This window comes from Rhyacophila brunnea, unplaced genomic scaffold (assembly GCF_057557595.1).
Source record: "Rhyacophila brunnea isolate RB1 unplaced genomic scaffold, BYU_Rbru_1.0 scaffold_12, whole genome shotgun sequence".
Taxonomy (NCBI): domain Eukaryota; kingdom Metazoa; phylum Arthropoda; class Insecta; order Trichoptera; family Rhyacophilidae; genus Rhyacophila; species Rhyacophila brunnea.
The window spans coordinates 39,176,089-39,196,540 of record NW_028232774.1 but is presented as its reverse complement, the minus strand read 5'-3'; the positions used below and the strand labels follow the sequence as shown (position 1 = coordinate 39,196,540).

Below are 20,452 nucleotides of genomic sequence, written 5' to 3'. Positions count from 1 at the left end.
TACAATGACATTTATAAATGTGTATTTTAGATTTCTACCACGTAAATGCCAATTCAATTAATATATTCAATTATATTCACTTGTTATTCACCACGTATAAAAATCATTTATTAAGAAATATGTTTCGCTTACATTGTAAGCTTTGTCGAGTATAAGTTCTGAAATTTTACATTTGAGTTTTTGTAATAGACTCTTGATGAGTTTAACAAGAAGCGTGCAGTGGTCAGTGTTGACATCTTTTTCTATTCTGATTGTAATACAAGGGTGTAAAAAATATGGTATTTAAGAACATTTTTTGTTTTCAATCCTTCAAAATTATAGTATTTTTGTAATATTTAACATAAAATTATAGTATTTTACATTTTTCGCGGAATGAAAAATTTAGTACCTAATATTGTACTATAATTATAGTACGGTTGGCGACACTGGCCGCCGGCGGTGCTAATGTTAAAATGAGATTATTGCTAGTATTTTTGTTCTTCGGACCACTGATTTTCCAATTTAAAGTTGTCACAGTCTATTTTAATTTATTATGGTATGAGGTGAACGGTAGAAAAAGAAAGGGATAGCTGATAAAATTATCAATTTAAAAATTATTAAGTAAGAGGGGGAGGGCATTTTTACGAGTGATTGATGAACTATCATACTAACGAGTATATCATGGTGAATCTCTTGACAAGTTATAGTAGTTCAAAAAATCAAACATAAGCAAACCTTTTCCCATACTCGAGTACTATGAGTAAGTTTTTGGTTTATGCGATTAGATGAATGAATGCTTACAAAACTCAATAATTAGTATTTATGTCTATTCTATTCACTATGTAATAATATTCCACTAAAAATCATTATAATCAATTCTAATAATTAATCTGTTGTCTTTCCAGGTGAAGAAAATGCAAGAGCGAGTCACAAAGAGTCGCGAGGACGCGGCACGGTGGCGAGAGAAATACGAAGCGGCCTTGAAAGAGATCGACGCGTACAACGGAAGGTACATGGAAGACATGGGGCTGGTATTCGACAGGTGTCAGACTATGGAAGCGCAGCGGCTCACCTACTTCAAACAGTTGCTTTTCTCCGTTCATAAATGTTTGAATGTCAGTCAGGATCCAGGGTGAGTAATGATAATTTACCAAAAAAAAAACCCTTGACACATTTTGTTAACATTGTTATTTTGGCTATATTTCCAATTGTTTTTTGACAAGTGACCGACAAAATTTAAATTCAACTTTATTATTGATACACATGAGAATCAATATTAATTGATCAAATTGTGTATGATTGTTATCACCATCATCATACTCATCAGTCAGGATCGATACATTGTTTATTGAAGATCTCCCCTAACTCCTACTTAAGTTCTCGGTCCATAGTTCTTCGCTGTTGTGTTTTTGCCAAACTTTAAACCGCTGTTTTTAACAGTATCACCACACAATTGCCTTTGTCTAACAGTTAACCACCAAGCGACATGTCTGGCTCATTGCCATTCTATCGGTTTAGCGACGTCTATCACATCATGTACTCTTGTCTGTTTCCTTTTTAATATTCATGTGTTTTGAGATTTATTGTAGATTAAAGTTTCATGTTTTTTTTACACGTATTGTTAGCACTGGTACGTCACATCGGTTTGCTTTATACTTTGGGTACAATAAGAGGTTACTATGAATGGTTAATTCACCATTTAACTGCTTACTTGAATTTAATTATATGTGTGTTACGCCAATGTGCGAAATTAACTATTACACGAAATCGGCAAAATTTTGCCTAAATCATGAAAAATGCAACTTATTCATGAATTCAGGCAGTAATTTTTCTGCCTAGTTCATGCATTGGACAAATTAGATAGTAGCGCTACGGTGGTGTTTTTTCCAACTAAACTAAATGTGTCAAATGCTCATGCATTGGTACCAAAATTTACGTATATTATCTATGGTCAAAATAGATGGTCGTGCTCCGGTGGTGGTTTTTGCAACTAATCAAACTAACCAAATGTGTCAAATGTCATTGATTATAATATAAAAATATACTAATCAATTACTACAATGACATTCATATCCATTTACTATGTGCAAAAAAAATCTAGAACTATAATATGATAACGGAAGAATTTTATTAAAAGGTATTTTAGCGATTTGATTCGTGCTTGGGTATCAATCGTGCAATGGTTGATTGTTTGTGATAGTTTGTTGACGCTTGTTAGCTAATCTCAAAATGGTCATTCAGTTGAATTCAAAATTACAAAACCTAACCTTACCTAACCTAATAATAATATATTATGTCCAATTATAACTAATAAAATCATCCGTATTAAATTTACTTTTTCTACTGTCGTGTTGACAGTTTAAGAATTCCATACCCTGACGAATTCACACACTCGGCAGATAATTTACCTAATTCATGAATAAGGCAACGGGCTTGACTATTACATGAATTAGCCAAAATTTTTCCCATTTCATGCAATAGTCAATTTCGCACATTCGGCGTAACATGTATAATAATCCCAATGCAGTGATAAAATAATGCAGGATGTTATTGGCCTAAAAATGTCCCATGAAGTTTTTTATAGTTTTGTATACTAAAAACTTGTCATCTGGAGATAGTACAACAATATTCTTTACAAGAGCAATTTAAGAAATTCAAATTACCAGAATGTGCCTTCTAGAGTTAGATTTTTCTAATTTAGTACTATAGTACTCATGTATATTATGTTTTATATGTTAAAGATTACCGCAAATATATGAAGAATTCCACCACACGATAAACAACGCGGATCATCAAAAGGACCTCAAGTGGTGGTCCAACAACCACGGAGTCAACATGGCCATGGCGTGGCCACAATTCGAGGTATGACAATTTTTCCTGTCAACACAATGAGAACACTAACACTACCAGATTTTTTTTTTATTTGTACAATAAGCTATTGTTTATTTCCTTTTTACGCCTCTCGCATGAAAGTTTAACTACCAGCATGGTGACGACAGATTTTAAACTGCATGAGCCAATTCGACTGTTCATATTATTATCTGAAAGGTTATGTATACGCCATGATCATTTTCATGTAAGTCAGATAGGATATTTACACAAATCAGGTCATCCTTCATATTATTTTCGAGCAAAGATTCATCATAAACAAAATAAAAACATGTAGCCTGTGTTGTGTGAACCATTACACATATTTGAATCGAATTTACAATAAGTTTCCTACGGTTTCCTATGAAGCAAGTACTTTAAATAGATTGAATGGAGGCTTAAGCCTGAACAATCTGTACATTTCATAGTATTTAAATATATTTGTGTCATTATAATGCCCTATCCTTTCTGGTCAATATGAACAAACAATAACCACATAAAATAGTATTAATTTAATGCAGTTTTTACTAAAATTTAGTATAATGCCATATTTCATTTCAAAAGATTTCCGTCGGTGTCTTACACTTTTTCAAATTATTCTGTTATTGACACGTGCAATATGCATTCAATTTAATTTATTTAGTAAAATGTATTCAGTAAAACTTTCTTTTATAGTTTCTAATTGAATAATTGTGATTTTGAAGATATTGCAGCGTTTGACAACAATCTATATTTGCCACAAAACATATTTCTATGATGATGTATTATATTATTATTTCAAAGTCCATTCTTCAATAAATGTTAAAACAATAAAGAAAAATAAAAATTACAAAATATGAATATATAATAGCAACTCGTTATTAAATGTCTGCCTAGACATTGTGACAGTATTTTCAATCAATGACAGATCTCTATTTAGAGTACATCGAATGTTAAGTGAATTCATGAAATGTCTATTAAATCTATAAACCATATTATGATGATAAAAATATACTTTTATTCTAATTATAAAGCACTAGCAGGACAAGTGATAGTTTGTATTACACAGAATAATGTCTTCGGTTTTAGCATACATTATTTTAAATCTATATGCATTATTTACTGTCTTCATTGTTGTCCAGTTGTCTATCCGTCAAGAGTCTTAAAATATTGTATTTATTATTAAGCAAATGAGTTAATAGTAATAAAATAGTGTGAAACATATCTTCCACTGTAAATATCATTCAAACATCTCACATTAGTATGTTTAAAATATGTAAATTCCTCTTTACATTGTTGATTGTTTTGATTTACTACAACAATAATTGTTTTATGTTTTATGAAAATAGCAAGAGTGACCTCTAAGTCAATCAATATGATCAATTAACTAAGATATGCCGTCATTTTTATATTCATATCAAGGCAAATATAGTAAAGGAATCATCCAAGATTACAGGGCTTAACTTAATAATACATTCACTTGTGTGGAGTGGGATCTACTGTGGATTATTCCTACTCTATTGCAAGATTAGATTAGAAAGTTCTGTCATAAAAAATAATCTCTGGATATTCTTATTCTTTTTTATACATATGTAAAATTAAATTTCAGATAATACACTATTTATTCATTTGTTCTCTTAATTTTGTATTGCTTCTTCTCTTCATGTCATATTCATAATTAGTTATTGAATACACTAACCCTTCTTTCACACTATACGGTTTTAACCGTACGGAAAGAAATCAAACGCTAAAAATCCGAATCGGTGACAAGTTCACGCTTTATACGGTTTATGCACGGTTTTTTTCCGTCACTAGCTCAGTTTGTGGTTGAGTGTTGTGCAGTTTGTACGATTTAAAACCGTCTAATGTACAAGCATGCATTAGGTGACGTACACCACTGAGTCATCGGTGACCGTCTGGGCGCCGTGAATACAGTGGCAATGGACGGCTGCTATACGGTGCCGTTTCGGTTTTTAACCGTCGCCGTGTAATGTGAACAGGGCCATTGCTCTTCTTCACGCCACTAAAAGAATGTCGCCGTTTGATTTTTTGCCCTACGATCAAAACCGTGTGAAAGGAGCGTAACTATTCGCTAGCCCATTTTGAAATCATTGCGCAATAATTTCGATTTACAGCTCAAGTAACAGGAAAAAATTATGTGCCTGTAAAAAAATTTATATGCATGTATAAAAAATGTTGAAGCAGATAAAGAATAATAGTATGTCCTCGACACATGCATCATAATTTAACAAATAATAGTTGGTAAAAACTATTCGATCAATAGTTAATCTCGAAGGATTTGTCAAAAGTTTTTTCTCATTTCCAACAAGAAATTAATATTGTCCTGCTTCATATTAAACATGATAACGTATTTATTTATGTTATAGTAATGTGATTTTAAAATAAATAAAATAAAATGTTAAATAAAGACATTCCTGAAGTTGGAAATGATACTATGGGAATTCCTTCATTTTCCGCCAACTTTCCAGATGCACGTCTCGGTCTTAATGCGAGGTGTTAGTGTATTCATCATTTCAATAAGTTTTCATTCGCATAATGACATGTCTACAAAGCTTTCATCCGAATATCGTCTGCACAATATTTACTTTGAAAAGAATTAAATGGAATTCATAATGACATCTCTGATCGTATATAGACAGATGCATTATGTTAGAGGTCATTTCGGTATCAAAGCCTGCTGTATTAGTGGATATATTTTATGCTTATCTTCTCAATGTACTCAGTGGAAATATTGTTATTAGAAGACTACATCTTTATTGTTTTATATATATATATATATATATATATATATATATATGATATTATATACATTGGCTTGTAGTAAATTATGCCTTCTTTTTTTCTTGTATTTAAATATTATCTGAGAGATAAATAAAAACCATAGAGATAATATTTATTATTTAGAATGAAGTCTATAATAAAACCAGAGATTAATTTATCTTTTTGCTTATGGCTTTTGATATCTATTAGAAGCTGGAAACTGGGTAAAATATTGAATTATACTGTTAATGTTTTTTTTATGCAATGGCTACCGCTATCGTGTGAGTATCAAAAGATATTGACATTAATATTAATCGTGTAATAGGCGGAATGATGTACTGATGTACCGATGGAATAAATTGACAAATATTTTTATGCATAGTTGATCATCGGCATTGGCAGTACGAAATAGGAGATAAAATGAAATCGTGGAGATGATTCTAATTTATTACTTTCTTAGCCAGTTTTTCACCCGCTTTCTACGATTAAATCGCCTATAATTGATAGTTTATTAATAGTAATTATAGCCAAAATGATTTTAAGCTAATATTCATTTGAATAAAAGTGAATAAAAGGAGAGACGACCATAGACTAATAATATACTGACATTGCTGCCATATGAAATTAATACATTGATAAAAAATATCAAATTGTATGAATAGCCATTAAAACATGGATATTGTTATAGTCTCACCATTTTAATTTAATTAAAACATCTTGAAAAAGTAAAACGAAAAACAGTAGATTCTGACAGTAATGCTGATCGTGAAGGTCATTAAAACATGGATCCCATTTTCTTATTAGTATTCTCAGTATTTCTGATGTAGTACTACAATCAGTAATAGACAAGATTTTAAAATGCAACATTCTTTATTGAACATACATCACTTGGAACAATTTTATCAGAATTTGAAATATTGCCTCAAATGCATGCACAGTTAATTAGAAAATTTCCATGTGATTAGTAATTATTTCTGTAGCTCAATCGGTAATGCTCACCTCCAGACATGTGATCAGTGTGTGTTCAAGTCTCATTCTGTGTAAATAAGTAGGTTACTGAGGTAGTTCCAAATTAGGATTGTATTAATATTATTAGTAATAATAATAAATAATAATAAATGTTTAAGCTACTGGCTTCTACCTGAGGTTCCGAGTTCGATTCCGACTGAGGTCACAGTACTTCTATGTGATTTGCTGAAGCCTGGGTGTTTCTGTGATTGTTTCACTACTACATTAGTGCAATTGGGCTCTGTGACTTGTTGTAGTGTAAAGAATAATAAAATTTATATGGAGAACACAAGTATTCGACAACAATAGTAATTAGTAAGGTTTTTGATTAAATCGTGCTGAAATGATTGAGCCACCATTTTATTCTAAGCAACCGTCATTAAAAGAAGACGATGAATTGTCTACCTCGGAGACAGAGAGAGAAGGGTGCGCGACATGGTGCTACAAGAGTTGCGTCCGTCTCCCTTCGACCACACGCCGCATAGTGGACGACACGCGATACAATCTGCCGTCCCTGTCGCTCCCGCGCTTCTCCAACTCGCCGGAAAAGGACAACAGAGTTTGGGCGAGGAGGGTGGCTCCGTCTGTCAGCTCCATTTCTGCCGGTGTGGATAGCGGCTTTTTGGTACACAACCGGATCAATGAATTGGTGCCGTGTTTTTTGTGTTCACCAGCACTCCGAGAGGGGGACCACAATCATCAATCATCATGCGGCAATCTTTCATTCATTTGGCAAAGCTTGCACTCCCTCAAGGGCCTGGGTGCTCAGATAGGCCAAAAATTTAGAATTTAGGTATGTTTGGGATCCTAAACCTGAACAATCTGTAGAATTTGTAGGAAAAACATCTCTCTCATTATGATGCCCTACCTTTTCTTCTCATGTAAATCAACATTTTTTTAATGATCACGTAAAATATATTATTAATACTCCAAAGTACCTACATATTATTTTAAACGACAAAGAATGATCCTTGAAATAATAATATATTAAACAATCATGACCTATATAGTATAAATAATAGCATGGCAAATTACAAGTCAAATTGCCAGCTCCAATAGGACGTTTAATCAAACATATTTTTTCATAATGCGCATGTTTACATATGAATAATTTGACGAAGTGCTATAATTACGGATATCTTATGAAATGAATGTGGCTTTATTATTAATTTTTAAAATAATACTCTTTTTGTGTAAAAATATTTCATATGATCACTAAATATTGATTCACATGACAAGTTAAGATAAGGCATCATAATGACACATATTTTTCCCAGGAAATTTACCAATCGTTCAGGCTTTCATACAAAATTCTTCATTTTCAACCTTCATACGGTACCTGGTCACTCAAGGTTGGCGACACTGCGTGTTCTTCGTTTGATATCTATTCATCGGAATGATCACCACTACACGTTGTCGATGAATGTTTTCGACGATGCACTCTCAAACAAACCGTGTGTTCATGTCTACACTCATATATTATCATCTGCCGAGGCTTATACTTCCCGAGTGTCAACTCTGATAGCATTCATCTGAGGTGACTACATGCAATCTCGACCCATTTATATATCATCTGCAACAGACTTTGTGCTTTTGGGCACCTGAGTAAAGGTCCTATGTTATGCAATACGGCAAATAAAGCATTGTAGGTTTATTAAATTACTTCACAACTACTTTTCTAGACTTCTGATTTTCTAATATTTATCTATATGGCTTTATTAGTTTGAGGGTACCTATTTTTCGAGCAGGCTTTTTTTAGTACATATTCAAGATAATACATATTATGATTTGATTTGAATGAAATTTTTTTAATCACTGTTCGGTCACATTCGTAGATAAAAATTAGAAAAATCTTATTGCTTTCTAAAATGACTATTCAGTGTGTCATCTAGTATTACACGTTAATGTATATATTGTGGTTGTATAACATATCAATGTATATCATCTCATATCCAAATACAAGCAAACATATTTGTCACACAATTGTCACAAGTCATGTAAACAATAAGACATGTATTCATTTTTTTTTAATATATGTATGTATCGAGATAGACAGAACACATACAACATTACAAAAATTAATTTTTACACAATAATATTATAAAAAGCATAGGAGTCACCGAGACCATTAAATTAAAAATTTTATAACATTCCGTCAAATGGAAAATTTATAATATCATTCGACTGAGGGTACTTGATGGAATTTGAATCCTTTTTAGCGACCTGAGTTTCGCCTTTTAGCATCTTAAGGCATTATGCATATTCACCTGTACCTGTGTATGGTAAATACACAGTTGACACAGAATACAGGTACCTAGTCACTTACTAACAGTCATGTACTAAATTAACATATTTAAATATTTAATATCGACTGTGGAAACGAAAAAGGGCGTAATCCACACAAATCAAATTTTGTTTTTCTTATGGATTTCGGTCAAAGTTAAAATACAAAATAGATATAACCTTCAACTGCATAATAATTAATAATTTGGTTTTTATATGCCTAAAAAAATCAACAAAAATGATAGTTAAGTCGTTTTTCCCTCGTTGCTTCCTGGTTTTTTTGTTTCTTCTAAATTTAGACAATAAATCACTATTTGCAGTTTACATTCTTTGGACACAATGTGTCTTTAGTTGTGTACAACATTATTATGCAATAAAACATATTTGGAAAAAAATGAGAGTTACACCCTTTATCTACGGTCGATATGTCAATTTAGTATATACGGAATAAGCAATACGTCACTATATTCTGTGTCAGTTGTATATTTTATCATGTGCATAAGTCTGAAGATACAGAGGCGAAACCTGGATCGCTTAAAACAATTCAAATGAGTACAGCTGTTTAACAGATTAGCACCGAAAAACATCATTTAAACATAAGTTTGAATTGTGAAACTGAACTACAAGTTGTTTCAACTGTATCTGTTAATTATTTTATTTAAATAATTAATTAAAACGTATAGGACCTATCAATGAGATCATCTTGGGTATCATAATAATTTTAAAACTACGTAAACGTACTTGCCTGGAGATTTGTTTCTAATGTTTTTTGTTTCTAATATAGTAGACATAAATAAATTTCCTGGTTGGCTTGAATCTCAACTAATTCTCTGATGCATGGTGCAAGTGTTTTTATTACTGCATTATTTTTGATTTGTTTGTTTTGTTTTTTTTTTCTTTTTATGTTGATGCCTTGCGACATCATCTGCCATGTTGTTTTTTGCTTCCTGCACGTGAACCTTACCACCCGGTTTCAACGGAATGGACTCTATTAATTCGGTATCTATGAACATGACTCGATGGGGCCGTAGGAGTATACGGAGGAATTCCGAGACATTGCCAAAGGAAAGTCGAAGGAAAGTTTACCCGCGGGCCCTATCACCCTCATCAATCAGAGGCCTGTCGGTGAAGACCTACATGTAATATGATTTCGTTTTTGTTCTCATTTCACCCTATTTATGATTTTTATTTATCACCTCAGTTTTGAAACATGTGCAAAAACCGAATCGAGATACCTTGTATCGATGTTTACTATATATTAAAACCTATCAACTGTTTCCGTTAATTGTTGAGAGTTCCATTAGTATAACCCAGTGTGTCCTGAATTTCTTTCGAAAACCACAAGTACAAATTATTTCAAGCAATATCACAAAATCCTATAAGGTAAGTAAGGTTGAAAACCAATACAGGTAATTGTTCAGTACATAGTAAATTCTCGGTTGATAATAAAGATTAATTAAAACAACATTGTATTAATTCGATATAATTTTTTTTAAATTGAGCAAAATCGGGTAGTTTAATCTAGAAGTTCTTGTACAGTTGACTTGCCCTGGAAATCGTGTAACATTAGATATTATTGATGAACTGAAACTCTATAAATGTGTGAGATTTCCGATTTCTACATTGTTGATGGGATTTTGAAGGGATCCTTTACTTTATTAAAATAATGTCTCATTAATTATTAATTTAAACATGAAATGTTTTATACATGTGACTGAGTTGATTAATAGAATTACTTAAATATCTTTTACTTATTATGTTTTTATTTAATTTCAGTATATTCGATTGCCGTGTAAATAAGCATTTTGTTGTGTTTAAAGTTTGATTTGTTAACACAGTGTTATGTTCTGTAAATTCCCTTTCACCTGATAATAATTTTGTTTTACAATATAACAAGCTTTATGATACAAAAAGGGTTTTAAAAACTTATTTTTCATTAGTTGAACATTGTTGTCATTTTTTATTTTAATTGATTATGTTTTGTTTTTATTTTGCATGTATGTTTTTCTCATGTTTTGTTTGCATTTCATTTATTTTCGTAGAGCGCTCCTGAAATAGGTGTCTACACATTGAAAAAGACTAAGGTTTGCACATTTTCATCATTTTTTCTTTAATTTATCGGTCAATGTTCAATTTCTAATGGTGTTTTTTTTTATATTACGACTTTTTCGAGTTAGCAGCTAACAAATTTTGAAAATAGCCGATATACTGGATTATTTGTTTGGTTAGGTTAGGTTTTCATTCTTGAATTCATGAATTTTGCCAAAATCAACTATGTAAATTGAATTAAAGTTCATATTGAATCTAATAAAATTGGGAGACCGTATAGTATATGGTCATCTCTTTCTGATAAGACAACTCACGGCGAACTGTGCCACGGTGGAATGTTTTACGTACAATTTACATGTAACCTTAAAAAACAGTCGTTCGCACTTGCAACAAAGTTCAACGGAGCTCAGTAGGAATGTCATTTTTGGCAACAGTACAAATAGTTGCCGCTACCGTTTTGTCAAAACAGACAGATTTTGTAGTGTTCTTAGTATTCTTTTGTCTGTATTTCAGGTATTGACCGCGACAGTCTGCCAAATCCCAGAGCTAGAAAATATAAAAATATTGATAGTAATAAGGTTGAGAAATATCTTTAAAACAATTGAAACACTATCGGTATATTTCTAATTTATGAATATATCTGCTTATTTTTGTTCAATGACTCTTAGCCATTTTGAATATTTGACTGTTGGGTTTTTGACATTTGACTCGATGTACTACGCAGCGTTAGTGGTGTGAATCAAAATATCTATCTACAGGGTGCATTCATAGTATTAGAAACATTCAGTGTTGGTAAATCATCTATCAGTGGCAAAGGGTGGAGGTAGACTCTTAAGATCCGCCATAAATAGTGCACACTAAACTTTGTCAGTCACTAACATTTGTCTTCATTGAAATAATACTTCAATTTACAGATGGTGTTGGTTAGTGTTTAAAATTCAATTAAACTGCAAAACCAAGCCATAATAGATAATAGTCAAAAATACTCATCTATCTATAATATATCCAAAATTATGCAATTAAATCATACATAACTTTGAATATTTTATAGATAGAATAGTATTCTTTATCTAGGTTTGGTTGAGGCAAGGTGGAATTGTTTTTTTAAAAACTAACTAATACCATCTGTAAATTGTAGTCTTAGTTCAATAAAAACAATTACGTATGACTAACAAAGCTTAATATGCACTATTTATGGAGGATCAAAACAGCCTACCTCCACCCTTCGCTACTGTAATCAATATTATAATTGGTCAATTTGTTACGACATACACTTGTGATGAGTTCACTCACAAACACATTAGAGTTTATATCACTACAGACGTGTCAGGAGGAGCACTGTATTTTGTGTAACTAGAGTTGGAGTATGAACCTTGCGCATTGTTTACGGATAGAATATGTATGTGTAAATACATTGACATAACTAGTGACATAAGCAATGCAAGAGTTTCATTCATGTATTTATCGTTTGTGATTATTTATTGGATCTTCCTAATACTATTGAGTACCTAATGCGGATCATTGGCATGTCATTCAGGAGTTGCCCCCCTCGAATAACAAGGCGGCGGCCCCCACCAAGAGTGGCGGTGGCGGAGTGTCGGCGTCTACCACACTAACCAACAGCAAGGAGAAGGTGGACAAGAACGACATTTCTGCGCCCACGGCAGCCGACAAGAAACCCACTATATCATCCCCACAGAAGACAATCACGTGAGTCAATGCATATACAACTTATTTAGGCATTTAATCTTAATTGTACAGTGTTGCCATCTTTTTTTATGTTGCCTGTAGTACAAAATTCATAAAAAGTGTAAAAATCATGGTATGCATCAATATTTGCTCTTGAATTATATCTTAAAACAATATAATTACATTTTTTTAATAACCAAAATTATAATACGTTTGCTAACCATAGGATGTTATAATTAAGCTATACGTATATTACGTGGGCGAAGTAGATGCGAACGCGATCGCGATGCGGTTTGAAGCGATACGATCCAAAACAATTTGAAGCGGCATCGTTGTCCTACGTGAAGCTGACTCACCAGCTGTCACCATCGCACATTTATGTATTGTGCATTTGATCGCGTCGCTGAAGCCCCGCACCGCTCGCCGGGTAATATCTGCACGTACGCCACTACAGGTGGCCTTGACTGTTTGATATTTTCGTGCAGCACCCCATCGCATTGACTTCGCCCACGTAAAACGCCGCATTAGTGCATTTTTTATGATGGAAAAGCATTTTGAATCTTGGCAAAGTAAACATCTAAATTCAAAAGAAAAAAAAAGATTTTCAAAATAAATTTTAGAAATTAATTTTTGTTAAATTTATTCACGAAAATAGTTTCTGAAATACATTCCAGTTGTGTGTGTGTATCTAATGATGGATACGATAATATCTACAATATTATCTTTACATAAAATACATTGGCCTCAAAAGCCTCATAAACTTACCTGTTAAAAAGACGGAATGGAATTCAAACTAACGTTTTTCGTCATCCAGACGAGAACTCTAATCACTAGGCTGCTCACCCAAGTCTGAGGATTTTCTAAGTTATATATTTTCAATGCGAAATAAAAAGATCTGCACTACGTTAATCACATAGGAGACGATAAGACAAAAGAAACAATTCTTGGTGAATATGTAGCAGTGGTTTGACCAAACAGAGTCAATTTTCAGAGCCAGAAGAAGTTATTTTGTCACTCACTTGTTTGCTCCTATCATATCGGTATCCAGAATCTCTATCTCATGATCCTATGATTGGTGGCAGGTTATTCAATTTAATGTTATCGTAAAAAGGATTAGGCTATAGGTTCTTCCGTATTAAAGAAAACATAATTTGACTTTTGTTTCGATTTTAGAAATGGAACAGGTCCGGCACGGACGACGTCCACAACGGTAACGACGACAAACTCGACCAGTCAATCGGCAAGTGCCACGAACAATGCGGCCAACAACAAAAACAACGAGAGCAACCCCTTCGAGGAGGAAGAATGGGACGAGGACGGGTCAGGGGAGAACGAGGTGGATGGAGCAGCAGAGCCCCTCACGGATACGGGCGAGCCGGGGGTTCCCGTCAGGGCGCTCTACGACTACCAAGGGGCTGAAAGCGATGAGCTCAGTTTTAGACAAGGTGTGTTTTAGTTTTTATGGGAGTTTAATTACATGTAATATGCCTCAACACATTATTTAAAAAAAAAGACATCTTATCTTAATCAGGGTTTGCAATTTCAGGATACCGTTTAATTTCTTGATCCGGAAATCTCCGCCATAAAAATAATGAAATCCAGGGATTTTCAAATTTATTTCTATGAACTAAAAAAGAATAATATTTTTTTAAAAAATGGCTACATATTAAAGAAAATGTAAAGATGATAATATAAAAATTGTGAATATTAATTAGTGTTTTGAATCCATCTATTTTTTCACAATTATTACGCTACTACTCTTTTACCGGCACAATAACATTTTATTAATTGAGTCAGCAGTTACTTGTTAGATTTACAAATGATAGTATAAATTATATTAAATTCTTCAGGATGTTTTTTTAAATCGATAGCTATTTCGGTTGTAACACGGTTGTAATCTTGATAATGGTGTTACAACCAAAATAGCTATCGACTTAAAAAACATACTTTCTGTAGAATTTAATATAATTCATATTATCATTTGTGAAATAACATGTCTCTCCTAATATTAAGTACTGTAGACAATATTCCCTTCTTTGTACCAGGATAATAGGATCTTGTATCCGATATACCTGCAAATCTAAATCTTAATAAAAACATCACACAATATTCGATGTATTCACAGTATGCATAAATTCAGTTTAATTGAGCAAACATTAATTTTTTTTTTTTAATTTTTAAATTACATTTATTTTCTCCAACAGGAGGATTGTAATAATATACTAATTCCATAATTTAAAATATTCCAATCCTGGGATTAAACATATACTTATTGCGGGGATTGAAATACATGTATGTCCAGAAATTTCAGGATTGAAAAATCTATCCAGAATTGCTATCACAATAAGTAGCTTGTAATTATCTCTATTTGACAATAATGTCATTTCGTCCACATTTGTATATAATTTAAAAAAATTATTTCATCAGTAAAAAAAAAATACAAAAGGATATCAAAATTTAATTATGCTAAAAAGTCAAGTGCCATGACATAAGCTAAACGTATTTTCTTATTTTTAGGAGACTTATTTGAAAAGCTAGAAGACGAAGACGAACAAGGTTGGTGCAAAGGTCGGAAGGACGGCCGTGTCGGTCTCTACCCCGCCAATTACGTTGAACCCGTGGGACACTAACCCACCCAACTCGCCACACTCCACCTACCTACTATGCCACACCGTTACATCCATACACACCTCGTATCTGTCCAATGTTGACAGCCTGGAAGGACAAATGTCACAAAAAAGTTTTTTTTTTTGCTCTGGGAGCTCTTTAGTTATGTTAATTCACCAATGGATCGCATCAAAATGACTATATATAACTAAATAAAACTGTATATGGGTATGATCGTGGAGTAGTCTACTTGACAGTGAAACAAAATAACGAACGATAATGACAATGGGTTGCGGTTACCAATTTCAGATCTTTCCTATTATCGAATGGAAATTAGGCACGGCAAAGCGAAATCCCAGATTTCTTAATGCCCGTTTTCATTGTTCTGGTAATTGCAGTTATAGGACGTTATTTAACCATGTTCAGTTCAAATTATCTCTGTCTCTCTGGTCAATTCTGCACGCAAGTTCAACCAATCAATATTTTATTAAAGTGTGTTTTGTAATGGACCAAAGATTTTTTTGTGTAAATTTTAAATTTTGATGCTTTCCATTGGATACATTTCTTCATTTATGATAATGATTTTTTAATGTATCAATTCCATTATGAGATTATTTGGGTTTTATTAGTTTACAATGTGTACACACCGTTTAATTATATGGAATATCTTGTTCAAAATAAAACAATACTTAATTAAATATTTAAATCGTTCAATTCCATTTTTTTTTCAATTCTTATTGTCTATTGATAGACAAAGGTATGTATGATATGGCAACATTTTATTGAGTCATTTAAATACCTACATACTGTTAGAATGAAATTAGAATAAAATTTCAATTAATAGTCCAGTCAATGAGTGCTCAAAAGATGGGTGTAGAGTGCATGGAATATGCGAAAATTTTTGACCTCAGGACTTTGTTAGGAGTAGTAAGTAAACATACTAAAAGTCCCCGCCCTTGGGAGTACTAAAGGTGGGAGGGGGGTCGAAAGGTCCCATTTTTTGCTTTATCGCCCGGAAACGGTGCATGTAAGAGAAAAATATTTCAAATAAAAACGAAAGCTAATTAAATTTCCTATGAAATTGTTTTTATACATATTTGTCAAATTCCTAACGGTTTCCGAGATATACGTTATTGAAAATCGATAATTTTCAATGATAATTGCAGCCAACGAGCAAATGGGCAGTGGGCAGGAGAGGAGACAGACAGACACAATATATTCATTGACTGGACTATAAATGAAATGTCACATTATTTTACAAACCTAAACCTGAATAGTCTCTTTTTTTTTTTACTTATGGTAACTGTCCTCTCCGATATTATGTTATCTAAAATGTATTCGATTAGTTTGTCGAAGTACAACCGTAATATGAATTTTTCAAAACGATTTTTGTATTTTATTGACCATCGAAATTGTCAATTGTTTACATCTTCTTAACGATATGTTAAATAAATATTAAGTTGTATATCTAACAGCCATTTTTGAAAAAAAAAAAAAAACATTTGATACTTGCTCGAGACGATAGTTTCATTAAAAAATACTGATGACTTGTCGATACTGTTTTAACGTTATAGACTGTTTTGTAAGAATAATTAACTAAATCTAATGATTCTTTTCGATGAACGATAAGTAATAAAGCTTTCAATATTTATAATAGGAAATCACCAAATGGAGTTGTTTTTTTTTATCTTTACCAAAAAATCGTAAATGTTTCCATATCAATTAATAAATAGTATAATGAATTTATTACCAATTATAAATTCAGTATTTGATTCATTAATTAGTTTGTCACTCGTAATATAATTTTTTTTGTTTTAAACTCTTGATAAATTTAGTGTGTTTCGGAACCAAACCCAGACGGCGTGAGCTGAAAAACTGAATATAAAATATTTTCAAAGATGACAAAACAAAAAACACAATATAAGACTTAAAATAATAATCAACGCATTTTTATAATAATAGAATTTAAGTGGCATCGCTTACGACCGCTTCCGTTATATATAAATATAATATTCCCAATTTATTTTATTTTAATAATTTCAGTAAATACCATTTGACTGTTAATAAAGAAACTTTTATGTAAATAAATAAATTATATTACTATTATGTTACTCGACTTGATTTATTTTGACATAAACTCTATCCACTGTGCGATTCTGACTATCAGTATCAATATTACTAATTTTCGGAAGTTATTAATTAATTAATTGAACCGAGAATATTTAATTGTGAAAAACTTAATTTCAAATAATTGTATGTGTATGTATGTCTTTAACTTGTTTTCAATTAAAATTTATTTCATCTTGGCACTTGGCCAATGACTCCTCATGATAGAGCAATAATTAACGTAGGCGTGCTTGCTAACTAAGATAGACGTTAATTTGTTGTTAGAGCAGCTTCGAATTTATTCTTTTAAGTACACATTCGGTTCAATCCATGATTTATTATTGTGAAAGGAAAATCGAAAGATAGAAAAATGTATGTCAAACAGCTTTGGAGATATATCATTAGAGCGATCTTCCTTATGAAGCGGTCTGAAAAACTGTTATGTGTATAGAAATGAAGTGGCATCGACAGGTAAGGTCTACCTGCTCCACTGAATCATAAAAGTTTCGCCTAACCGGTGAATCACTATGCCCGTGAGAGAACATTGTATCTGTCGTAGATAGACCTTTTGGTCTTATTATTTTGCTGCAATTAGACGAAGATCGGTAGGCCCTGTTTATCTGCAGTGTTGAAACATCGTAGGTAGACCGTCCTGTAAATAAGTGAAGGGTGCAGGTGAACATGTTGTCACATTTTTTTTGAAACTGGAAATGCAGTCTCGTAGATTGAACCGAGTATACAAGATGGTATTTTAATTTCGGCAATACTAGTAATAGTCAAACCATTTTAAAGCATTGAAAATTATCATACAGGGTAAAAACAAGAAATGTCCATTTCGTTCAGGGTAAAAACATTATTGTCTATAGTCTACATTCACGTCAGACTTGACACTCTCGATAGTGCATAGGAATCATAAACCAAAAGTCTCCCCCTGTGAAACGCCGGATGAACAGATGAGCGCTATAAACAACGCCAAACAAAAACCAATGCCCTTTAGAGTCATTGATTTTAATGTCTTTAATCGACGATATCTCAGTTTGACATTTGTGTGACGTAACATGTTCTTCTCCTGTACCCTTCAAGTGTAAATAAATATAAAGACCATGGAATCATAACAATTTCTGTCATTCATAATATATTATGCTAAAGACAAAAGACAATGAAACAATGTAAAACGCGGATACATGTTGATTATAATAGTGTGAAATTATAGGAATATATTCCTACAAGACTAATATATCAAAATATAATTTATTTACACGGTATGTCATAAGAAAAGCATTACACAATATTATATGTACTATAAAAGTTTCTTTTGGTATTGCGTAATAAAGCTAGGCAAAATATAATGTCAACAAAGCTGTTGATGCAACACTATTTAAAGTGTCAACATATTTGAAGTATTATTTAATTTAAAAATCATCACGCTTTCAATCCCTTATGTATCCAAGATTGTAGATCATTCTCAGAGAATTCAAACATGGATAATTTGACTCTTGCACTTAAATCATCAGCAGTCGAAGTATACTGAAGATTAAGTGCCGTGTTAACTATCACAGAATGTTTTAAGAAAACCCACGATGATGATGCAAATACATCACGCATTCAAGTATGTATATGTGTACTAAATCAGATGGATTGGGATTATATGGGATAATACTTGGTATTGCCTATTGATTGTGCTATTTATTGTATCTTATCTTATCACCTAAAACTTTTGTGAAAGAATGTTGACCTTCTATTTTAATTTTACTTATGTATTAAAACTATAAGTTGTTGAAATGTTAAAAATATTTTTATGATGTTGATATAAGTATTATTTAAATTAGCTATCGCGCTCTTTGATAAATGATTCACTAAATTTTGAATGTTTCAATGCAGAAATGAAAATGATAAACCAGTTAACGCGAGATCTACTAAACATAAATATATAAAAAGTTTAAAATTATTACTTTCAGGGGACTTAAAATGTTATAGGCTAAGTATTTAGAAATAAGTTTAGCAATTGAATTAAAGTTCGGAAAACCTGTGTGTAACATTTCACATTCGTCACATCTCAGTATATCTTTTGAATAAAACAAGACATTTCAAACACATAATTTGCAACGTCAGTACATATAAGGCTGCTTCACTATTACAGCGTTATATGTACCGTTTTTATGTTACCACGATTGTATATAGCCTAATAACATTGTTTGTATCCACCGCAAATATATCAAGGATGTTTAGCGTGAGGGATTTTGCAATTTAACAGCAATATGAAATTTGATGCTTATGTCAGTATATTTTATTTTACAAAATTGTAACTAACAGGTTAACTCTTGCTGACAGACCTTTTGGGATGCTGATAATTAAATTATAAACAATTCAACATCACAAGTAATTTATTTTACTTTGGCATAAATAACCTTGATCTCGATTGTGGGTCCCAGGTTCGAATCCTGGGTCTGGCAAGTACACATATTGTTTTTCAATTTGTGTATGAGTCGGATAGGTTGGGCAAGTTGCTGACATCCATTTCTCGTAAAAAACAAAATCTGTTAATACGAACCTCCACTCTGTGGAGGCCCATATGATGATCCTATTAGAAACGGACATGGTCGAGAAAAAAAAAACTCGATCTCGGAAGTCCAAATCTGCATTATCAATAAGTTTTATGCTCAAAGTATATATTGAACTTTTGAAAGTAATTTTCTTCATTTCGTCATTCCTCAAAAGGTTACACACAACCTTGTGTATCGAATGTCTAAACGCCCCATTACTTGTTGCCTATAGCAAGTAGATTATCCAATATATTATATTAAATACTTTTCCTATTCCAAAGTAACTCACTTGTTCTATTTTATCACATTCATTTCTATATTGAATCATTTCTTTATTGCTATAGTAAAAACATATATTTATTTTCACATCTTGACATTTTAATTTTTACGCTTTGACGAGCTGCAATCTTCAAATTTGTTCCGCAAAGTGATGGCAGTCATGTTTATTTATAATATATAATATAATAAACATCTTGTAAATATTTATTATGAGAACATTTATCATTTGTTACATTGACTGAATTAGTCATGGTTTTTTTTTTCATTTATTCTTTGTACAT

At 32.1% G+C, this 20,452-nt stretch overlaps 1 protein-coding gene and 1 long non-coding RNA gene across 8 annotated transcripts in view; both read left to right on the top strand.

The window, feature by feature from the left end:
* Positions 1-17,195, top strand: part of Synd (protein kinase C and casein kinase substrate in neurons protein Synd) — a 235,853-nt gene extending 218,658 nt beyond the window's left edge. For 4 of the 7 annotated variants that reach the window (XM_085961272.1, XM_085961270.1, XM_085961273.1 and 1 more), the window contains 7 exons: positions 885-1,111; positions 2,721-2,841; positions 9,930-10,037; positions 10,941-10,982; positions 12,485-12,657; positions 13,810-14,081; positions 15,154-17,195. In XM_085961272.1, the coding sequence (XP_085817398.1) occupies positions 885-1,111; positions 2,721-2,841; positions 9,930-10,037; positions 10,941-10,982; positions 12,485-12,657; positions 13,810-14,081; positions 15,154-15,266 (1,056 nt within the window). In that variant the 3' untranslated portion in view covers positions 15,267-17,195. The remainder of the gene's footprint in view (positions 1-884; positions 1,112-2,720; positions 2,842-9,929; positions 10,038-10,940; positions 10,983-12,484; positions 12,658-13,809; positions 14,082-15,153) is intronic. The other 3 variants (XM_085961275.1, XM_085961274.1, XM_085961276.1) reach the window with 1 other exon arrangement.
* Positions 17,196-18,088: 893 nt separating this feature from the next.
* Positions 18,089-18,320, top strand: LOC147078161 (uncharacterized). Its single transcript, XR_015072284.1, has 2 exons — positions 18,089-18,226; positions 18,257-18,320. It is a non-coding gene; the product is annotated as an uncharacterized LOC147078161 (long non-coding RNA).
* The last annotated feature ends 2,132 nt before the right edge of the window (positions 18,321-20,452 follow it).